At 45.5% G+C, this 19,486-nt stretch overlaps 1 protein-coding gene and 1 long non-coding RNA gene across 8 annotated transcripts in view; one reads left to right on the forward strand and one right to left on the reverse strand.

Moving 5' to 3' along the window:
* Window positions 1-19,486, forward strand: part of LOC135914426 (ATP-binding cassette sub-family C member 3-like) — a 211,213-nt gene that overhangs the window by 162,194 nt on the left and 29,533 nt on the right. For all 7 annotated transcript variants that reach the window (XM_070540018.1, XM_070540019.1, XM_070540020.1 and 4 more), the window contains 11 exons: window positions 1,107-1,238; window positions 2,977-3,139; window positions 4,565-4,816; window positions 5,680-5,883; window positions 8,454-8,600; window positions 9,446-9,542; window positions 11,312-11,514; window positions 12,822-12,998; window positions 14,354-14,521; window positions 15,629-15,810; window positions 18,986-19,061. In XM_070540018.1, coding sequence (XP_070396119.1) covers window positions 1,107-1,238; window positions 2,977-3,139; window positions 4,565-4,816; window positions 5,680-5,883; window positions 8,454-8,600; window positions 9,446-9,542; window positions 11,312-11,514; window positions 12,822-12,998; window positions 14,354-14,521; window positions 15,629-15,810; window positions 18,986-19,061 — 1,801 coding nt within the window. The remainder of the gene's footprint in view (window positions 1-1,106; window positions 1,239-2,976; window positions 3,140-4,564; window positions 4,817-5,679; window positions 5,884-8,453; window positions 8,601-9,445; window positions 9,543-11,311; window positions 11,515-12,821; window positions 12,999-14,353; window positions 14,522-15,628; window positions 15,811-18,985; window positions 19,062-19,486) is intronic.
* The window catches only part of LOC135914427 (uncharacterized), a 53,670-nt gene continuing 39,918 nt past the window's right edge, over window positions 5,735-19,486 (reverse strand). The window contains exon 3 of the long non-coding RNA XR_010568308.2: window positions 5,735-5,870. This is a non-coding gene — a long non-coding RNA (uncharacterized lncRNA). The remainder of the gene's footprint in view (window positions 5,871-19,486) is intronic.

Genomic DNA, 19,486 nt, shown 5'->3' on the forward strand with positions numbered 1-19,486 from the left:
GAAAAGGAAACAGTCTCTGGAACGTTCTTTTTCGCGGATATCTAAGGACATAGGCCTTGACATGAAGGCATGTATACCCTCCTGTAGCCCGAAGACAATTTAGGGACACACTAATGTCAGGTTTGAGAGACGATGAAGGATCAGTTAGGCCAAAACTGTGGGTCACGATTCTAACTTTTTATTGGCTGAACTTTGGCTTAGAAGAACAAACAAGAACCAGAATGCAACCACAGTGCGGGCACCTGTTGCGCCGAGCAATAACTTAACGTAGTCAATGACGTAACCGTAGTCACTTTTACGTCAGAGAAAGTCCTAGCGTTGGCACGATAGTGAAAAAGTCCCCAGATTTAGCGAGTGCTTGAGTCACCTTAATTACCACTTTGCCTGTGTTTTAGTTTTAGTGACGTAACTAGCTGGTGAATTACCTTGGTAAGATGTCTCCAGGGGCTTTCGCCAAGTTCAATGTACTCCTCCCCCCTCTTATACATGGTCATGAGTCATTGTGCATGAACGTACGCTCCAGAGATAGAGATGAATCTCGAAATTTACAATTGACGAGAACTTTATTGAAGTGTCCTGAGGAACATGATTGAGGGGAGCCGAAGGCTCTCCAATCAAGTTGGTGGCGCCGCCCACGGCGGGGTCGGGAGGTGGTGACCCTCTGCGACCTCGCGGGCCCTTTGGACGGCCTGTAGTTGGTGCGTGAATGTAGTGCGTGAAAGAACTCTTCAGCAGGCGTCCCACTGGAACTAATTGAAGTGAAAAGTTTTTGTGACGCGACTTGGCGACATTGTCAAAAAGAAAAAAAAAAGTCGCCAACGCTGGCATGTCCGCTAGCAGAAAGGTTGGCACTAGGCTGAAGTTATTGGCGCACATTTAATAAAACAAAGTGTCTGAATACCTATGAACCCTTTTACTTTGTATACCTTCGCTACTTGTTGTCTCCATCGCGTGCGCTTGCTGATCGATGCGTAAATGTCCATGACAACAGCTCTGTTGTACATCATGCAGTGGGCCACGCTATTCGAGGCGCCTCGAACTGTAGACTACGCAAGTCATTCCTTGGTGGTGCTGTGGAATCGTACTTTCTTGTGTTTCCCGAAAAGCCCCAGGTCTCGATCGAGGAAGCCGGCTTTCCTGACCAACGTGTTCAAGGTGCTCCGGATCGACGTACTGCGTCTGACTCTGTGCACCGTGGCTTACTTCTTTTGCATCTTTGCAAGGGTTCCTGCACTCGAGTAAGTTGCCTCCTTCGCCAACTTGAGCTGAGGCGCTACTCTTTTTTGGGCGCTGTTCGGGTTTCATTCATTGTTTGATCGGCAAAGTGCAACGTCACAAAGAAACACGCAGCCTATCAGGGGCGCCGTTGTAGAGAGAGAGAAAGAAAGAGTTTACTGAGAACTGAATACGGCAGCCTCGGTATATGCGTGGTTAGCTACTTCTTATGATGTGTTTGATACAACGAAGAGTAAAATAATACTGGTGGCTGAGATGACAAAACATTTAGCTATGAATAAACACATCAAGCCCAGATGACGAACAAAAGAAAAAAAAACTATATATAAGACCTGACTGGCGTAACTATAGCAGCTGTGCCTTCGTGGATTCGATTGCATTTCAACTTTTGTGCCAGGGCCTTAAAGAATGACTGACCTGTATTTGTTCGCGTATACTGAGTAAAGCTTTTGCTGCTGACCACGTGGTATCATAGCGGCGACATTCACGTAGTGCGTGCTCAATATTCACAGGTTGTTTAAACTCGCTACATTCTAGTGAACTGAGCATACCTATTTACGCAATAGTGTGTAGATGACTCCGAATTAGTTATCTGGGGTCTCTTACGCGCGCCAAAAGCCTAGTACACGAGCGTTTTTACACTATGCCCCTGTCTGCATGTGGTCATTGCAGCTGGGTAGTTACATATCATACATAGATACAACATAAATAGATGCAGAGACCCCGGAAAGTGAGTGAAGTGCTATAATGATGCCGACGGCATTAACGCAACAGTAATATGCCGTAACACGCACATAATCTCTTTATTTATTACAAAGCTTACCTTAACGTTCTCACATGTACACGAGCAGAAGTGCCCACTATATACACCTAAAACAAAGCGTGCTATATGCAATTGTGCAGTGAGCTCACCTCACGTTTTTTCGCCTAGCGTAGTTTGGCTGTATAATCCGCTAAAATTGACATTATATGGACAGAGGAAACATCAACCAAACAATGATTCTCGATTCGCGGAGCGTGTTGCAGGGCTTCTTCGATGCGTGATCATGCAGTCAGTAGCGAAATTCCTCGTAAAGTAAACAGCTCGTGAAAAAATTAGAATTTGTGAAGTTTTGGCGTTTTGCTTGCCAGAGCCACGATATCATTGTAATGCATGCCGTTGTAAGGCTGTCCGGATTAAGGATGACAACCTGAAGTTCTTGAACGTGCGCCTAAATGTTAGTACACGAGCGTTTTTGCATTTCGCCAAAGTTGCTCATACCAAGTATTACATTCTTGGCAAATTTATTCCTCAGTATTTAAGAATGGCAGACAACAAACACATGTCATGAAGGAAAACACCGGCAGCTCATCTCTCTTCTCTTGAAGTGCGAGGCAGTAACAGAGTTTAAATCTGAAAATAATGTAATTTTATTGGCGCGGCAGTGCATTACCTCCGGGATCGACCTAGAAAAAAGGTTTGAAACATACCTGATACGAAAAAGCGGTGGTAAAATCGCTAAGAGAGACGTTGACTTTAATTAATGAACATAAATGAAATTGTCCGATGGCAGGATTCAAACAGAGGACCCCTAGCACAACATCTCGTTTTTAGTTAGCTTACGTTTACTTCAATTCATGCTGCTACTACAGCTTCGAGTTTTACACTCTTCTAAAATGTTGCTATCGCATTCATTGCTTCACATTTATGGCGAGATTGATATTTTATTATGGTTATTTTCATTGCTTCCTTTTTTTAAGACTTGTTATCAAGACCAGTGGCGAAAGCGACATGACCATAGCATCGCTTCTCTTCGTTGCAACTTGCGTGGGAGAGTGGCTCATCTCTTCTTACCACATGGAGTTACTGGCTGTCCTTGGCATCCGAATGAGAGCTCTTCTTCAAGGAATAATATTCCGAAAGGTCTGTTCACCCATTTCTACTTGCGCACTGAGTGGCAAGCCGACATTACCATCGGTCGTCACTCGGTCGGACCAAAGGACGGACGGATGTCCTTTGATCGTTAGCCGATCGGGCAAGCGTTTCGTGGTCGTCAATCGTTCAATCAAGCGGATGGAATTCCTTCATGCGGCGTTAATGCGATTAGCATTTTTTAGAGACATCTTTTCTCTTGCCTATGTAACCCTTCCCCCTCAACTTGAGTCACCAAATAGTCCATGCTCTGATGGGTGGTGCAGCATCGGGTGGCTGTTCTGAGCGAGCAGGGTTCGATACCACCCGTAGCACTAACTTGGGTAGCTAGTTATGTACCGCTCTTCAGCAAACCTTCTTTACGTCACCTTGGGACACTGGGCCCGCGCCCTTGGGTATGTGCCGTTCTTCAGTGACAAAAAGGACAGAAATATTTCGCCTGGTGCTGGACGGAATCGGACCCAGGGTATATACACTCAGAGAATCTTGCCTGTATATATATTCATACTCACGCCATGCGCGGACTTCGCGGCGGTGCCTCTAGATGGCGCAGCGGTTTCAGTGGGGAGCGCGAGAGAGGAACCCGACGCATACACGCGTCATGCATGAAGCGTATCTACGGCAGCAATACAGTGCGTCGCTACATTGCTTTAATACTCATCGCGCTCATTACCATCGACATTCATTGTGATGCAAGTTCCGCCGGAATTTTGCAGCAGCCTATAGTTGGTCCGGCTTTCTCGCGGCTTCTTCCTCACGGGGAAAAAAGAAGGAAGCTTCAGCGATTGAAGCAAAAAGCGCATCACTTCTTTGGTATCACGCATACAACATACAGCACAGCATTCGTTTCAATGCAGAAAAAGCGCAAAACAGGCATCCAAGCCATCCACATAATTAACGATAAGGTGCTCCTGCTAACAATGCGAAGCACGTAGCGCTCGTCGCATACGTTTCCCGGTAAAGATTACTGTTCCGCAAGCTGCCGTGGCGACGGCAGCTTTCGACATCGGGAGTGACGTCACTTGCCTTTCATGCATGAAAGTGCCAGCCTAGCAACTGATTTTATTGTTGTTGCAGCACTGCTACGGATAGGCAATACATAGTTAGGAATCCCGAGGAGTAGCGTGAATACGAGGAGCATCAAAGGGAAAACAAGCGACAGTACGACCAGTGGAGGCCTGCTGCTGCTGGTCGTACTGCCGTGGAATCCCAGCACAGGGGAAGTCCGCGCGTCCACATTCTCCAGTGGCTGAATAATGCGCCGGAGGAGGAATTCAGCTATAAAGCACTGCACCCCCCTGCCGCAGTTGTAGTAGTGGTTTCCGAAAGCTTCGCTGGACAACTACTTTCGCAGAGCTGCGATGTGCGAGTCAATTTTTCGCCCATTGTAATTCGTCCCACATCCGGGACATGCAGGCGACGCTGCTCTCCCCCGCGGCTGCCCAACCTACTGGCTGCGTGGCCTCCCTTCTGGGTGTGGACTGCATGCAGCTGTGCAACTTCGCATACGCACTGCCGCTGCCCATCTGTGGCACCCTGACGCTGCCGCTGCTCTTCTGGATGCTGTCCGAGAGGGCCGGAGTTGTGCCGGCCGTCTGCTGCGCCGCGTGGGCGCTGGTCACGCTCCTCGCGCCCTTGGCCTCGCTGTACGCACAGAAGCGCATCTGGGTGAGCATCATGTACGATGCCGTGGTGTCATTGCACGACGGTGTCAGACACTAGAATCTCGATTGTTTAGATTTTGGTAGCGCATCACCAGAGTTAGCCACCTTAAGTTGATCGAGAATTCTCTGCGAGCAATCACGAGAGGAAGGGCTGCTGTGATGCGGGAGCAGGCTCCGCCATCTGGGTGTGAATTTTCGAATCTGATAATTCTCGGAATTGCCATTGTCTGAACTACCGCTAGACGCTTTTATAATTATGATGGTAACGCAGCTGAGTCAATATTCATGATCGAATGACGTCTGCGTTGATGTCCGTGGAGCGACGTTGTTTAGAAAAGAGTACTCGCGGTCATCACTAGTGTAGTGGTACATAAGCGTTTTGAAAAGTTATACCGGTATTAATGCTGAGTAATGCGTCAATATCAGTTTAGAGAATTTCATACAATCTTAGCTGTTCATTCGCCTGGCTTAGCCTGCAAACTCCCCGGTGCTGCGAAGTGCGTGCGCCTGCGAAATGCACGCATGAGACTCTCATAGGCTGTCTTGTAATATATTCAGATGACCTGGGAACCAACCTGCTTTGTGGACGGGTAGTGGAATTTCACCAGAATGCCCCAGTGTTTCACCGTTACGTATAATCGTAAGTTTTGATAAGTGATTTTGATATCACTTTGTTCGTCTCTTTCCCATTCAGTTAATTACAGAGGGGCGCGTGGTCACCCTCGAAAGATGGCGCGACATGTGCACGTCCCGAAATTCCTGGCCACGACTAGTTGAATGTCGCACTCACCTTATTTGGCTTGCTTGCTTAAACGTGTGTTGAGGTTCAGGGAAGCGGGTGGGATGTTCATGTGCCTTGCTCCCCAGGATGTGGAAATTAAGGCCCGTGACGAGAGGCTGAAATCCATGACGGATCTGCTGTGCAACATCCGCGTCGTGAAGATGTACGCCTGGGAAGATGCCCTACAGGCGAATGTGCTCAGCTGGCGGAAAGCAGAAGTCAAGTGCCTGCTTGCGGTTAACTTGCTCGACGCTGTCCTGGACTCTGTGTGCAGTTCCTGCAGCACCGTGGTACGTCACTCAGCGGAACGGTCAGTGAAGAAACTTCAGAGGCCGTATTATCGATCGATCAATTTTGCAGCGTTAACTCTCCATCGCCATTGATTGGGTAAATCAGTGAAAGCGGATTTAACAAATGTACGGCTCACAACCTGACAGAGTTGTTTTACCAATGGAGGAAGGAAACTAACTAGGACTGATCATTGCGTCATACAGCCGGCTTCGCAAGCAAACTGAATGACATTTTATTAACGTCTGTTAACGGTCACAAATGTCTTGGCCTTTACATAACTAATTATCTGTCATGAAATATGCACACTAATTATATTACTGCTAATGCTAATCGCAACTTCAGTGGTTTATATAAACGTGCACATTTATTGTCTTCAGTTGCTACGTGTAAGTGTATATTACTGCTAATGCTAATCGCAACTTCAGTGGTTTATATAAACGTGCACTTTAATCGTCCTCACTTGCTACGTGTAAGTGCGACAAGCGCACCTTGCTGTCGCATATGTTATTTTCGAAAGAGCGCGCAGTGATCGCGGCCAGCGGTGGAAGACACTAAACCTTACCACGTCATGATCACGTGCTGGGCAAACTTTTCCTTGCTTCAGACTTGTTACGTAATGCTCTCTCCTAGTTCTCTTTTCCTTTCATGATTCTAACACCGCATGGCTCTCTAGCTAACTGATAGCACCGCCCGTCAAGCCAGTGACGTGTTCTGCTGGGTGTTACGTCACGAACAAGTATCCCCGAAAATGATCGATCGCAAATGCGGTCCCTGGAAGCTGTTTTCCGAGAATATTGCCCTTTGTTTAAAGCTGTTATCAGATGAAGTTTCGATACTTCGTACTTGTACCATAGCACTGCGTGATTTCAAGCATGCTTGAAAAAAATCATTTGTATCAAGAATATTTTTTAAATTCACAGCTGAAAGATTGTGCGGACTATTCTTGCGCTCCACGTTACAGCTATACATGGCACTTTGCACACGGCGCACATGCAAGACTAATCTCCTTTCACTACAGAGTATACAAGCACTTCGGACACGTCTTGTCCTCCCGAGATGTCCTTCGAAAGCTGCAACGATTGTCATTGCACAGGAGCATCCGATCACCACTCATATCAGTGTTGAGACGCCAAGAGCGCACATTCGACATTTTTCACGGCTACCATCCAACCATTTAGCCGGTTTGCCAGCGCGAAGACCACAGGCTACATACTGTGGTATTGTGATGAGGCACCATGACTCGACACCATGTGGCTTCAAGCCTACAAAACGCACACCATCGGCATTGTGGTGTCTCCGGCAATTTCGCAAGTGCCTCTCAGTTGCTGGGATTGCTAAGAAGGCAGACTTGTCACTCCTAGTCCCGAAGCAGTTGTCCGTGCTTCTCGTACACGAGTCCTATTTTGACTCGCGTACATTTACACGGACAGTTTCACAGATTCCAACAGCTCTACCGGATCCGTGGTTGTTCCATCGGACAATTGAAATTCAATTTACATTGAAATGCACGCGGAATACCACGTCGACAGCAGCAGCACTTGCAGCTCTTCAAAGTGCACTCGATTACGTGCCCCAGCAGCCACCCAATGGTTGGGCCATTTTCTGCGACAGGAAAGCAGCCCTACAAACTCTGCAGTTTGCCCTATGTCGTGGACTACACGAGCAATTAGTGCCCGAAATAAGGCGCTGTCATCACCACGTGCTCGCGAAAGGACACGACAATCTATTTCTGTCATTTTCGAGTTACTGCGAAACTGGCGAACACGACAACGCAGATAAAGCTGCTCGCTCGGCCCATCGAAAGCTACGGCCGGTGCCGGTACCACTTTCCAGAGCGGATGCTGCGCGACAACTTCAATCAATTGCTCGCCACATCACACTTCTACAATGTAATTCACCAAGTTTCACCAGGTTTCACCAACTCACACGCACTCTCTCGACCCTAACTTGCGACTCAGCCTGCCACCTGGAACATCCCGTCACGAAACAACTTCACTGTGTAGCGTGTGGTTGGGTGTCGGGCTTACGAGTACAAATGCCTGTTCATTCCTAAGAGGAATGGCCAACAGTGTACCTTGTAATTTGTGCGGGTGCGACAAGACTCGAGAGCACCTTCTGCGTCGTTACCCATCCTTTGACGCTCAGCGACGTAGTATACAAGCTACACTCAGCCTCTTCGATAATAAAGTGCTCTCGGAAGAAAAGATCATAGGACCATGGCCTACATTCTTGCATGCAAAAGGCCACAAAACCCATTCTGAACTTCTTGAAGGCTACTGGACTGTACGAGTGCGTGTGACAGTGAACTTTCCTCTGCGACTGACTTTGTGAATTACTGACTCTTTATTGTTTTCCTTCTCTCTCGTTCTTATCTATTCTTCGCCTTTCCCTCTCTACAAGCGTAGGGTAGCCAACCGAGCACTTCCTTGGTTAACCACACCCTACCCTTCACTTTTCGTTTCTCTCGCTCTCAATGATGCTTCGTATCTTAAGATATGATGGTATAAATTAGTGTCTGATTGTTCTGGTCAGTTGTCCTTGGGCATAAACGTCCAGTCGTTCTTTCCAGATGATGATCATCCTGTTTGCAACAATGTCAGTGTTCGAACCTGACCGTGTCCTCAGTCCGGAGCTTTCTTTCTCATGCGTGTCCTTGTTGTACATCACCGACTTGATGGGCACTGGTCTTGTTCTGGCCTTCAGGAATGTAAGCAAGGTAAGCTTTTTTCGATCTGATAGTGCACTAGGGCGATCACTTTCATTTCAAACGTATTTCACGGAGTATGGGGTATCTATCCACGTTATCCACGTTGATTCCTTGGTATTGCTGGGGTCTAAAACGTAAATAAAATCTTGAGATTTTATTTCCAAACCAACACAGACGGTTTACAAGAGATGCCGTGGTGAGGGGTAATCAATAGATTCCAACCACACGTGGTTGTAGGATTTGTTTGTGCCTGAAGTATGGTGCACGATCATTTTTGCTATATACTCCCGTTTTTGTTTTCCTAATGCTTCTGTTACAGCTGTTGCTGGACTAAATATTAATACATTTATGTGTGGCTGGTGTGAAATTTGTTGTGAATGTGCGATGGAAGTAAACTAATACAGACTACAAGATGCGTCAAGTACTTTGTAGAGGAGAAGGTTGTAATAAAGTACAGTGTTAGCCCAGCAAATACACGCCTTCAATTACAGCACCGCAACGGAACTGAGAAAGATATAGCGAATTGTTTGGGTAAACTAGCGTTGAATGCTTGTTATATAAAGTTATTGCATGTGTAATCAGTTTCCTGTGGCTAAACCTCGGTTTTGTGCCACTTGTATATGCATTTCAATGATGGGTCATTGACTTTGATGATGTATATTACTATTTTGCCTATTATGTACCGAATAATGCCTCAACGATTAGTTGTTGTGTTCTCTCCTAATGATTCATACATTTTTTTAGCCATAAAACTTGGGGTGGATGTTGAGGAGTTATAAACATATAAAGAAAATGGGCATGTCCTTTCGTGAACCTAGCCCTGCCGTACAATTTTAATTTCTTCCATGCTTCAGGCTTCAGTTTCGCTCAAGCGCATCTCTTCGTTCTGCACGGCCGAGGAATATGACGAAGAAAACAAGTCGCAAGCGAAGGATTGTTTTAGAAGGATTGGTACGTGAGTCCTCGGGTTACTTTCTATCATTGTGCAAATTCTGTTGTTCCACTGCTCTATGTTCTACAGTATGAATAGCTCTTGGCAACCCGGGAAACGGCTATGCAATAGTGCAAACAATTAAGGAGCATTTATGGCTCCTTTAACGAAATTAGCCTAGCTGATCGAAATACATTCAATAAAAAGCTGCTCCTTCGAAGGCGTTGAGGAATCGGTGAGGTTCGACTCACCGCAGGTGGCTACCAAGGGAATGACTCACTCATGCCGGACAATGAGGACGAAGTCGTTCGCAGAGTCATTACCCCGAACAGAAGCGCAACCGAGCGATAACGTTCGTCCATTGCAAAGCTTTCCGCGAGTTAGTCGTATAGAGAGAACCGGCGAGCAGGACCATACGCTTGGGTGACGCGCAGCCGAAGGGAAAGGGCAAGATCACCTGGTTTAAGTAGTTGCAGAAACCGTACTGCAGAAGTTTAAGCAAGGGCACAGCAAGGACGGTGACTATTCAACGAGAAAGAAGCGTTGGCTGGAAGTTGTGCCTTACGAGCGCAGAGTCTTATACGTGATTTTTTTTCTGCTCCCGACAAGCCCGCACGTCTTTTTCCTAGTATAATCGCAGCAGGTGATTAAAAAATAAGCTGACCGAAAGAATCACGTCTTGCACTAAGTCACATCCACTTGTAGAGGGATATATGCGACATATCATTGTCCTGTGGGAAGAGTTATACTGGTCATACTGGTAGGAGTGTGAACGACCGATTCCAGGAGCATGCCTTCAACGCAAACAAGCAAACAAACAAAAAACGAACACATGCATTTGGCGGAACACGTGAACTCTTGTGGCTGTATAGCATTGTTTCAAGATGCACAGATTCTTGGCAAGAGCTACAGTAAGCAAGCCCGATTGTTACTGGAAGGATTTCCCTTAAAAAAGATGGTGAGAGTGTTGCGTTAATAAGCATTTGGTTTCTGTGTATGCGAAAGAAGTCGGATATCTCGAGGCGTATACCAACTAGTCAAATGTTTAAAAAAATTCTGCTTCTATTAACGTTCCTGCGCATGCGCCTATCATATATATACTTAATGACGACGTTGCAGAATAAACAATTGAGAGCCGCGCTTATGCCACGTCTAACCTTTCTTTCGTGCTGTGTCTGTGTTTTTTTTGCGCTCTTAAAACCTGTCGAAACATTATACCGATGCCATGCAAACTGTAAATTCCTATATGAAATTTGCTGGCTTGAAATGCTTTAACTGGTGCACTTTATATTATTGCGATAACTGTCTTTGATGCAGAGTTATGTAATTCTAAATTTCGTGCTCTCATTCTTTTGAAACTTTACAATTTTAGTAAATTTTGCTTCTCGAAGTTTCTAGAATTTACCTTTCTCGTTCAAACGCAACAAATTTCTTTCAAATAAATTCAGCGGTTGTATAATGAGATCATTCCTGCGTTCTGCAGGTAGTTGAATAGCGAAATCAAAGCTCCTCCCTACCTTAAAGGCTCCCTCTTAAGAAACCAACAAGAAATGAGTGGATTAGCACATCTTCACGTCCCGAGCTTCGACTTACATGCGCGTAGTAATTGTTGCTTGAAAACAAGTTTACTGCCCCCTTTTTATTGGCACGCAAGCATACCCTTTCGCGGATTGCAGTGTTCTTCCAGTGTGCGTTGAAAGAAGATCGTCATTGCGACGGTCAAGCGGTCTCCGAGTAATGGAGCGGGCCATTTGTGCAGGGACTCGTAACATGTACGTTGTACGTGCAGGGGCCGTCAACCTGGAAAACTGCACGATATCGTGGAGCTCCCTCACGATAAAGGGCGCCGAGCCTCAACTAAAGAACGTCACGCTCGACGTCGAACCCGGATCACTTGTGGGAATCGCTGGCTTTGTCGGCAGCGGCAAGTCTTCGCTGCTGTCTGCCATTCTCGGAGACGCGCAGTGCCTTGAAGGCAGTGTGGCATGCGCGGTGAGTTCAGCGCCGGTTGGCTGTCTCATAGTTCGTAGCATTAGCTTCGAAATAGAACGCTACAAATGCGTTTACGGCTTCACCATGTTTCTTTAAAAACAAAACAAATGTGTATGCTGCAGAGGTTAATCTGCAGCATGGGGTAAAAAAATACATATAAAAGATAGGCTGGTTTAAACAAATAAACGATCATGTGAGATCACAGAAAGTTCAGAGTGGCACGTTGTAGCTTCTACAAACGCAGCTCGCGCAGAAAGTGATGACAAGTTGCAAGAAATGAAATAAATATACTTTCTGTTGCAGTCATTTGCAGTTCTCATCTAGTGTAAGTAGCATAACATGCAATATGCTGTGTACAGGGTTACACCATAAGTTGTAAGAAGATCGAAAACATTTTAGGCCCACTTCAAAGAAACTTGAAACTGCAGCACAGGGTTATTCCCGTGAAGTATAATTCGTGCAGAGCGCTATGGTAGTTCTCCGCCATTCTTGACGCTTCCAGAAACACTCTAAAGTCGCTAAGGGCATACTTTTGCAGTGCGATCGTTGGGCATGACGCCAATATAGTTCCAGTGAGAGCTAACTTTTGTTCAAGTCGCGCAGTTGATCCCTATCTTAACTGGGTTCTTTGTCAAGCGAGTTGATGCGGCGACATATTGAGCTAGGTAAAGCGTAAGTAAAACACGGACAGTGGAAAAAATGAGATCATACAGAGCGCTCTGTATGTCCTCATTCTTTCCGCTATACGGGTTTTATTTGCGCTTTACCTGCCTTTAGTTATCGCTATCGCTTTGTTATAGGTAGTCATCCCAGGCCTTGGTCATACTAGATGTGCCGTAATCACAATGGTCATCCAGACATGACACCGCTAGAACAAGACAGTTATAAATATTTTCAAAAATCCTGGCCTGTACGGATCTCAGCTATGGTTTGGCACTGCCGCGCGTGAATGACGCCTCCTGCTGTTAGACAGATAAGTTATTCTGCCCTTTCGTCAACTAAATTTCTGTCCGAGTTAGGACTACAATTGTTGCATTAGAATACACCTTCGCAGAGTTACGAATTCAGCCTTCAAAACCGCTCACTGTGGCATGGTATGGGGAATGCAGTCTTATGTTTAGAAAATCTTGTATTCTTTTGCTGTTAATTGCCTGAAGTGTATTTCTTCAATCTGTTTACATTTCTCAGCCTTGGGGAGTTTAGTTGCGTTTTGGCGGGCTCACTCAACTTGCCTATTTGTGCATTTCCTATCACTCGACATTAAACTGCTCTGCAGACTACGCCATATTACATGATTAACCTTGCAGGGCCGCATAGCGTACGTGCCTCAATTGCCGACCGTGCACAACATGACCATACGGGACAACATACTGTACGGCCGGCCTCTGCATCCGAACTACTACGAACGCGTACTTCGCAGCTGCCAGCTAATGAACGACCTCAACAAGATTCCTGCCGGGGATGCGGCTGAAGTGGGAGAAAAGGTGTGGAAAGTGCCATGTTTCCCTCAGGCTTGAGGGCTTATTCCTCCTTTTTGTGCGGTGACTTGAGTCGCCTTGAATATAATTTTGATTAACAAATTGAAGGGAATTTCGATTAACAAAACAAGTAAGTGCTCGTGGCTCATTTTAAAGAAAACATCTTGAGGCGGGATGTTATGCCACACAATAACAGACGGGACATGCGTATTGCTTGAGGCATCCACATATACCATATAACGTGTCCAGGGTGTGCCGTTCGATCTAATCAATTCCCTCGGAAGTTGTCGCTTGTTGTGCACGGCGTGTGTTTTGCTCTCTCAGTCCATAGTACTGTTGAGTCAGATTGCTTGAATTTAACTCTGGTGGTGACTCCCCAAACACTGCGTACTGCATGCTTTCTCATACAGGAAAAAAGTTCTCTGCAGGTTTTGTGGGTCCCCAATAAAGAGAAGTGTGTTGTTAAGGTATGCTTTTAGCTTGCACTTACGGACAGCGAATAGGCTCGGCTGAACAAGAGCTCTGGTTAGATGCTCGAAAAAAAAATGACTAAATGGGATTGTAAAGTGATCGAAGACTGAACCGTTGAACTTCGGGAACTTTTTCTCCACGAGAGCTTCCTAAACAAGTGAAAATGTTATCGAACTTGTGACATCAGACTTACGTTGCGGATGGCGGAACCTGACCTCTGTATTAAAGGAGTGCAAGCCAAGTATGTCAATGACCAATCTGTTCTTTTGAAAGAAAAGAGAGCGAACTCATGAAGGTACCATCTACGAGCGTCATTTGGGTGTTCTCTATAGTGCCCGCGTAAGTATGAGCATAACTCTGGGTCAGATTTGTGATATCTTCTTTAGGGACACTGACGAGAAGCACTTACGTAGGCTAGGCTGATAAAGTCTTTAGTAAATATCTGCTTTTGTTAATTTCGTTGGAAGAGGTTGATTATTAGAAAAGAATATTTGTAATGGTAAATGAGAGCCAGCAGCTTTTTATAGTATTGTGGAAAGTTAAATTAACAATTTAGTTGAAATGTTTGTTGTTCTGCTTACTGTATTATTGTAAGCGCATATACGGCATACCATTGCCTTGCTCGACCGTTGTATATCCCTAGCGCACCCTTACTGCACCCCCTTTCCAACCCTGCCATATGTGCGCAAGCGTGCGCATAGTTGTGCCGTGTTGCACGCACTCTTTCTCTCTTTTCTTTTGTTCTTCCTCGCAGAGATGTATATTTCACAAACTTTCCTCTTCCCGCTTTTCTTTAGCCTTATTTGCAGTGCTTGTGTTCCCGACGGGAAAAAAATGATGCTTAGTTGTCCTGAGAGATTTTCTCACTTTCTTTCCATGCGGCATGGCAGGGCACGAATTTGAGTGGCGGACAGAAACAGCGGATCTCACTGGCCCGCGCTGCGTACAGCAACAGCGATGTCTACCTCCTTGACGATCCACTGAACGCACTGGACCCTCTGGTAGCCAAGAACATATTCCGCGAGGTCATTGGACAGTCAGGCCTTCTCAGAAACAAGGTTCGTTAATGCCTCTCTTTCCGGTACTGGTCGTAGACGACTAAGCAGGCAGCCAATGGGACAGCGGCCACGTTGAGCCTACTTTCACTTTTACGAAACCGGAAAAAGAAACAGGTTCTTGAACACAGCATTGAAGTAAAAAACGATGCAGGCTACTTTGCTGTCTAAACAAGATGACGGCTGAGGTGTAAGCTTGGAAACTCGACGGGAAGGTCGTGTGGGTCGTAGGAAAGCGGCCACGCTTTCTTGTGCGCTTAATGTAGGCTACGTTGTGCTTTGTCATACATTCACACACGCAAAGTGGCCAAGTGCTAAAATACAGCGAAAAATATGTGCTCTTTTTCGATTTGTCTTTTTTTTTGCGAGACAGTTCTAGGTGCGCTTCATTACTAGGGTTTGAAGCTATCTTTTTAGCTGTTAACGTAGACTGTCTCCAATGCTGGCCATTTTTTCAACATACCCAACGAGCATCCTTTCCCTCATAAAGAAGACTGCGAAGTATATTATGTTTCTGGAGCACATCTGTGAAAACTCTTGTTTTTCAGTGGTGTACGTTCCAAGGTTAAAGGCATTGCCAAGGACACCTGCGATTTAGAAGGAGTTCAGAACGTTACACATAGTAGACACAATAAAAGAACCCGGTTTTCTTGAAATGAAAGGCAAGCACTCACTGTATCCTCCCACTGCAAATCAAATCAAGATAGACTTAGTCTCTCTGGTTTAATGTCGTGAAGCTACACAGGGGGCGCCGTAGTAAAGACGTTCAATTAATTGTGATGACTCGAGGCTCCTTAATGCACACCAAATGCACAATATGCGTGCGTTCTTACATTACACCCCGTCGGAACACGGTCGGCGCAGTCGAGAATCGAGCCCGCGACCTCGTGCTGCGTAGTAGTAACGCCTATGTGACTGAGCCACTGCAGCAAGTAATGCTAACATTTGGTGCCGAAATATAAACATTAAAATGAATGCTGTCTGATACCCTGAGAAAGTGTGGTTAGGTATTTCTTGTTCTATCATTTCCTTTTTGCTCTGTCTGCTTTAACGTCCGTGTTGTTGTCGCACAATTATTTCGCTTAATTGCTTTGTGCACCTCTGTTTCAGACGCGCATTATGGTTTGCAATCAAGGATCCTACTTGCGGCATATGGACAAAATCGTATTCGTTCACGACAAGAAAGTGAGGGTGTACGCGTCTCTCGAGGAGCTGCTAAGAGACCCAGCGTCTCCGCAGAACTTTCATCTCTCCTTTAAACAGAAACTGCAGGCTCATAGTGCCGCGGACAGGTAAGCTTACAAGCAGCCTCTGTCGGGTCTCAAACGTACTGTTGTGTCTGTAGGAGGAGATGTACCGCTCCCCTTACCTTTAGTAAGCTCTAACGAATAAACAGCAATACCTCACTGTTCTTTTGTTCTTTAATAACTGCAGGCAAATAGAAAGGTAGCCCGGTTGAAAAATCCATACGCCCCGTAAATCCTATATCCAACAATCCGCCATGAAACACGTAGGATACCACATAAAAAACAGTTTTTCTCATGTCATATGATGTTATTGGATGCAGCAGTTATGTGGAATACGGTGATTTTTCAGTAGGAAGGCCATGCAGTAAAATCGGCTATCACAATATACCGTTACTGAATTGAAGCTACGCATTTCTCCATCAAGACAGGTACATACGCGTACGTACCAGAAACATGAAATCGACACAAAAAACCTAAATGTGAACATGAAAATAAAAGTAAGTGTCCCCCACCCCTTATGTGCCACATTAACTAAAAAAAGTGCATGTTCACTATGCAATAAAGGTACTATATTATAAGCGTAACACACGAATGTCATTGTTCAAGTAGTCCTGACGAGCATGTAGTAATGAACAACCCCATTCCCGTAGTTTCTTTCAGCGGAAACTATTGAAGAAGGCACAATTACGACTTGTTTCTAACGCAGTCCATATTACATAGCATATAAAGTAAGTTATCGTGGCTCTATATCTGCACTAAAAAATAAAAAGGGAAACCGAGTGGCTCCATTTTGATAGTCGCAAGAATTTAAAGCCAACTGTTAATGAAGCCAAGGAAAGCACAGCAGAAATTACTTTTTTGCTTTTAATTGAAGTGTAGGAATAGCAAGGTGAAGGGAAATGAAAGTTTACAAAAAAAATTCACCGAGGATTACGATACTCACTAATACGAAATTTGAGCGCAGGTCTATATGCGTTTTCATTCCGCGATATACTGAGGCAAAGAAGTTGAGGGAGACATGTAGCAGAGTCGGCAATCGTCAAAAATATGATCTGCAGGTCCAGCGCGTTGCCTTTTATGCATGACTCGCAGAAGATGGATGGATGGATGCAAAACTTTAATAAGGTGCTGAGGTACGCGACTCAGCGCGCTGCGGGCCGCTCCCACGTTGGGACAGTCAGGCCTTGCGCGACCGCCGCATCGTGAGCCCTAGTTGCGCCCCGGCATCGGGGCTCTTGATAGCGGAGAGCCACTTGTCCTTATTGATTTGTTCTGTGCCTCGTAACGAGGGGCAACGCCAGAGCATATGGTCTAGGCTAGCGATATCATTGCAGTGCCTGCAAGAACTAGTGGCATAGGTGTCGGGATAAATTTTGTGGAATAAAGCCTGGTTGGGATATGAGCCTGTTTGCAATAATGTGAGGGTCAATGCTGCGCTCTATTTAATTTCTTGTGTGGAAGGGGAAAGTCTCTCCTGCCGAGATAAATGTGCTGCGCAATTTCGTTGTATGTGGTCGGTTGATCTCTGTTCTCCACCACTGCGGGCCGCAGAAGGTTCTAGTGTAATTGCTGGTACCCGCTTCGCTTCCAGAAAGTACTACACAACTACAATTAGCGTCGCGCATACAATCAGATTACAAAACAATCGCAAACCATGAAAATTTAAAGAAGCGCGAGCGAGAGCTAAGTAAGAAACGAGCGTTCGGGCTGAGACCGCAGATACGAGTACGCATCGAGTGATCGGGAAGATCCGCATGAAACCCGTTTTCCGCGCGCCGCACGTCACTGAAGGGCCGCTCTCATTAATCTCATTAGGGGCCCAATTTTTATTAATCCTACCATGAGAAGCCAACAAACAAGGACGCCATGGAAAACATAGGCGAAATTACTTGTACTTACTAATTGAAAAAAAGAAATTATAAATTACCATTACTTTATCATTTCTTTATTTCAATTAGTAAATCCAAGGAATTTCCTCTGTTTTCCTCGGTGTCCTTGCTTGTTGGCTTCTCATGGTATGATTAATAAAAATCAGGCCCCTCAGTTAACCCCCGTTGTTCTCGTTCTTAACATAGCGAGGGTCGCGAATCCGGCAAATTGATGCTTTCAGGTAACATGTGCGGGTTTATTGACCAGTTGCCTTCACCCAAAAAGATCTCGTATTCGTTACGCCTGAGGCAGAAAGTATGTTCCACATCCGCCGCCAATGTTTGGGAGTGATGGCGCTGGCTAACACTCTGAAGGTTAGTTCTAGTCATAATACATACACGCCCAAAAAAGTGCATGGGTAGACCGCACCGCGGTAGCTCAATTGGTTAGAGCGTCGCACTCGTAATGCGAAGACGTGAGATCCTTCCCCACCTGCGACAAGTTGTTTTTACATCCACTTTCATTGCCATTCATTTATCGTTTCTTTAATTCAATTAGTAAGGGCACGTAATTACCGCTATGTTTTCCTTGGTGTCCTTGTTTGTTGGTTTCTCAGGTCATAAAGTGGTAAGTTAAATACACAAGCAGCACGTATACATCGGCGCGCATGTCCACGCACGATCAAACTGCTCGTGAAGTCTCATTAAAGCCCGTAATTCTCACAAGAAATATTAGAAGCGGTTTCGTCGCAGGCAATGCGCAAGCAGTGTTTTTCAACGGGCGAAGAATGTAGCGCACATTCAAGATATAGTCGCAGTTTACACTTGCGCGAAGATCTGCCACCACATCGTTTCACAGTGTTTTTTGGTGATAAAGGGCTGTTTCATGTTGTCATGCCTGTGCTTGTTTCTTTCTGTTTTTTCAGCGCGGTGTCGTCCAGGCACAACACACGCGTGATATCTGCATGTGACGTGTTCTCGTGCACATTTCAGGATTGCCTCTTGAATAGAAATAGGAAATCAAGACAGGCAGCTTAGCAAAATCGCATCTCCTGTTGACCGCCCAGTAACAGGAAAAGGTAAATGGGGCAGAAAAGATGAGACAATGGAAGATAGTCACACGTTAAAGTGCTGTTTGAAACAGTCTCAGATGTGTCACATAGAGTGTCAGAGTCGCACGAAAGACGTATGTTGTGGCGCAAGGTGCTGCATTCTCACATGCAGTAAGTGTCACAATGTAGCGTGCTGTCAAACTACACACTGTGAGGTGAAAGCTATTGACTCATAATCGAGAGCGTCTTATAGTTGCCTGTTACTGAAAATAACGCAATAATTTGCCGTTCTACTGCAAGTACGGTTCTCCAGCAGGATGAAGAAAACGATGCAGTGGGAAGAATTACGGAAGAAGAGATGGCAGGAACAAAAAAAGTAAGGACGTAATAGAAACTTTTGTTTATAATATGATGAATGAACGTTTGTCAAGAAAGTTCATCGTTTAATTGTTTTCTCGCAATTTTCATTCAACGATTTTATTCATTGTTGGTTGGTTAATAGAGAGTTTTAGCGAGTCCAATATTCCAGTAAACGCAAGTGGTCTGGGCGTTTTTTCGGATGAGCGGAGGCAAAAACGTGAACGCCCGGCCTGCACAGTGCAGGCACCTGGTGGCGCTGAGCTCAGCCAGACAAACACAGACCTAATACTGCAGTAACCAGTTGTATTCTATGTCGCTGCTAGTGTATATTTGGGCATCGGCGTAATCGCGTTGCTGCCAAAAATTTACGCCAGAAGCAAAGTAAAATATACATGGTTACTGCAATATTAGTCCTGTGTTTGTCTGGTTGAGCTCTGCGAC

The sequence above is a fragment of the Dermacentor albipictus genome, chromosome 6, assembly GCF_038994185.2.
Source record: "Dermacentor albipictus isolate Rhodes 1998 colony chromosome 6, USDA_Dalb.pri_finalv2, whole genome shotgun sequence".
NCBI classification, from domain to species: Eukaryota; Metazoa; Arthropoda; class Arachnida; order Ixodida; family Ixodidae; genus Dermacentor; species Dermacentor albipictus.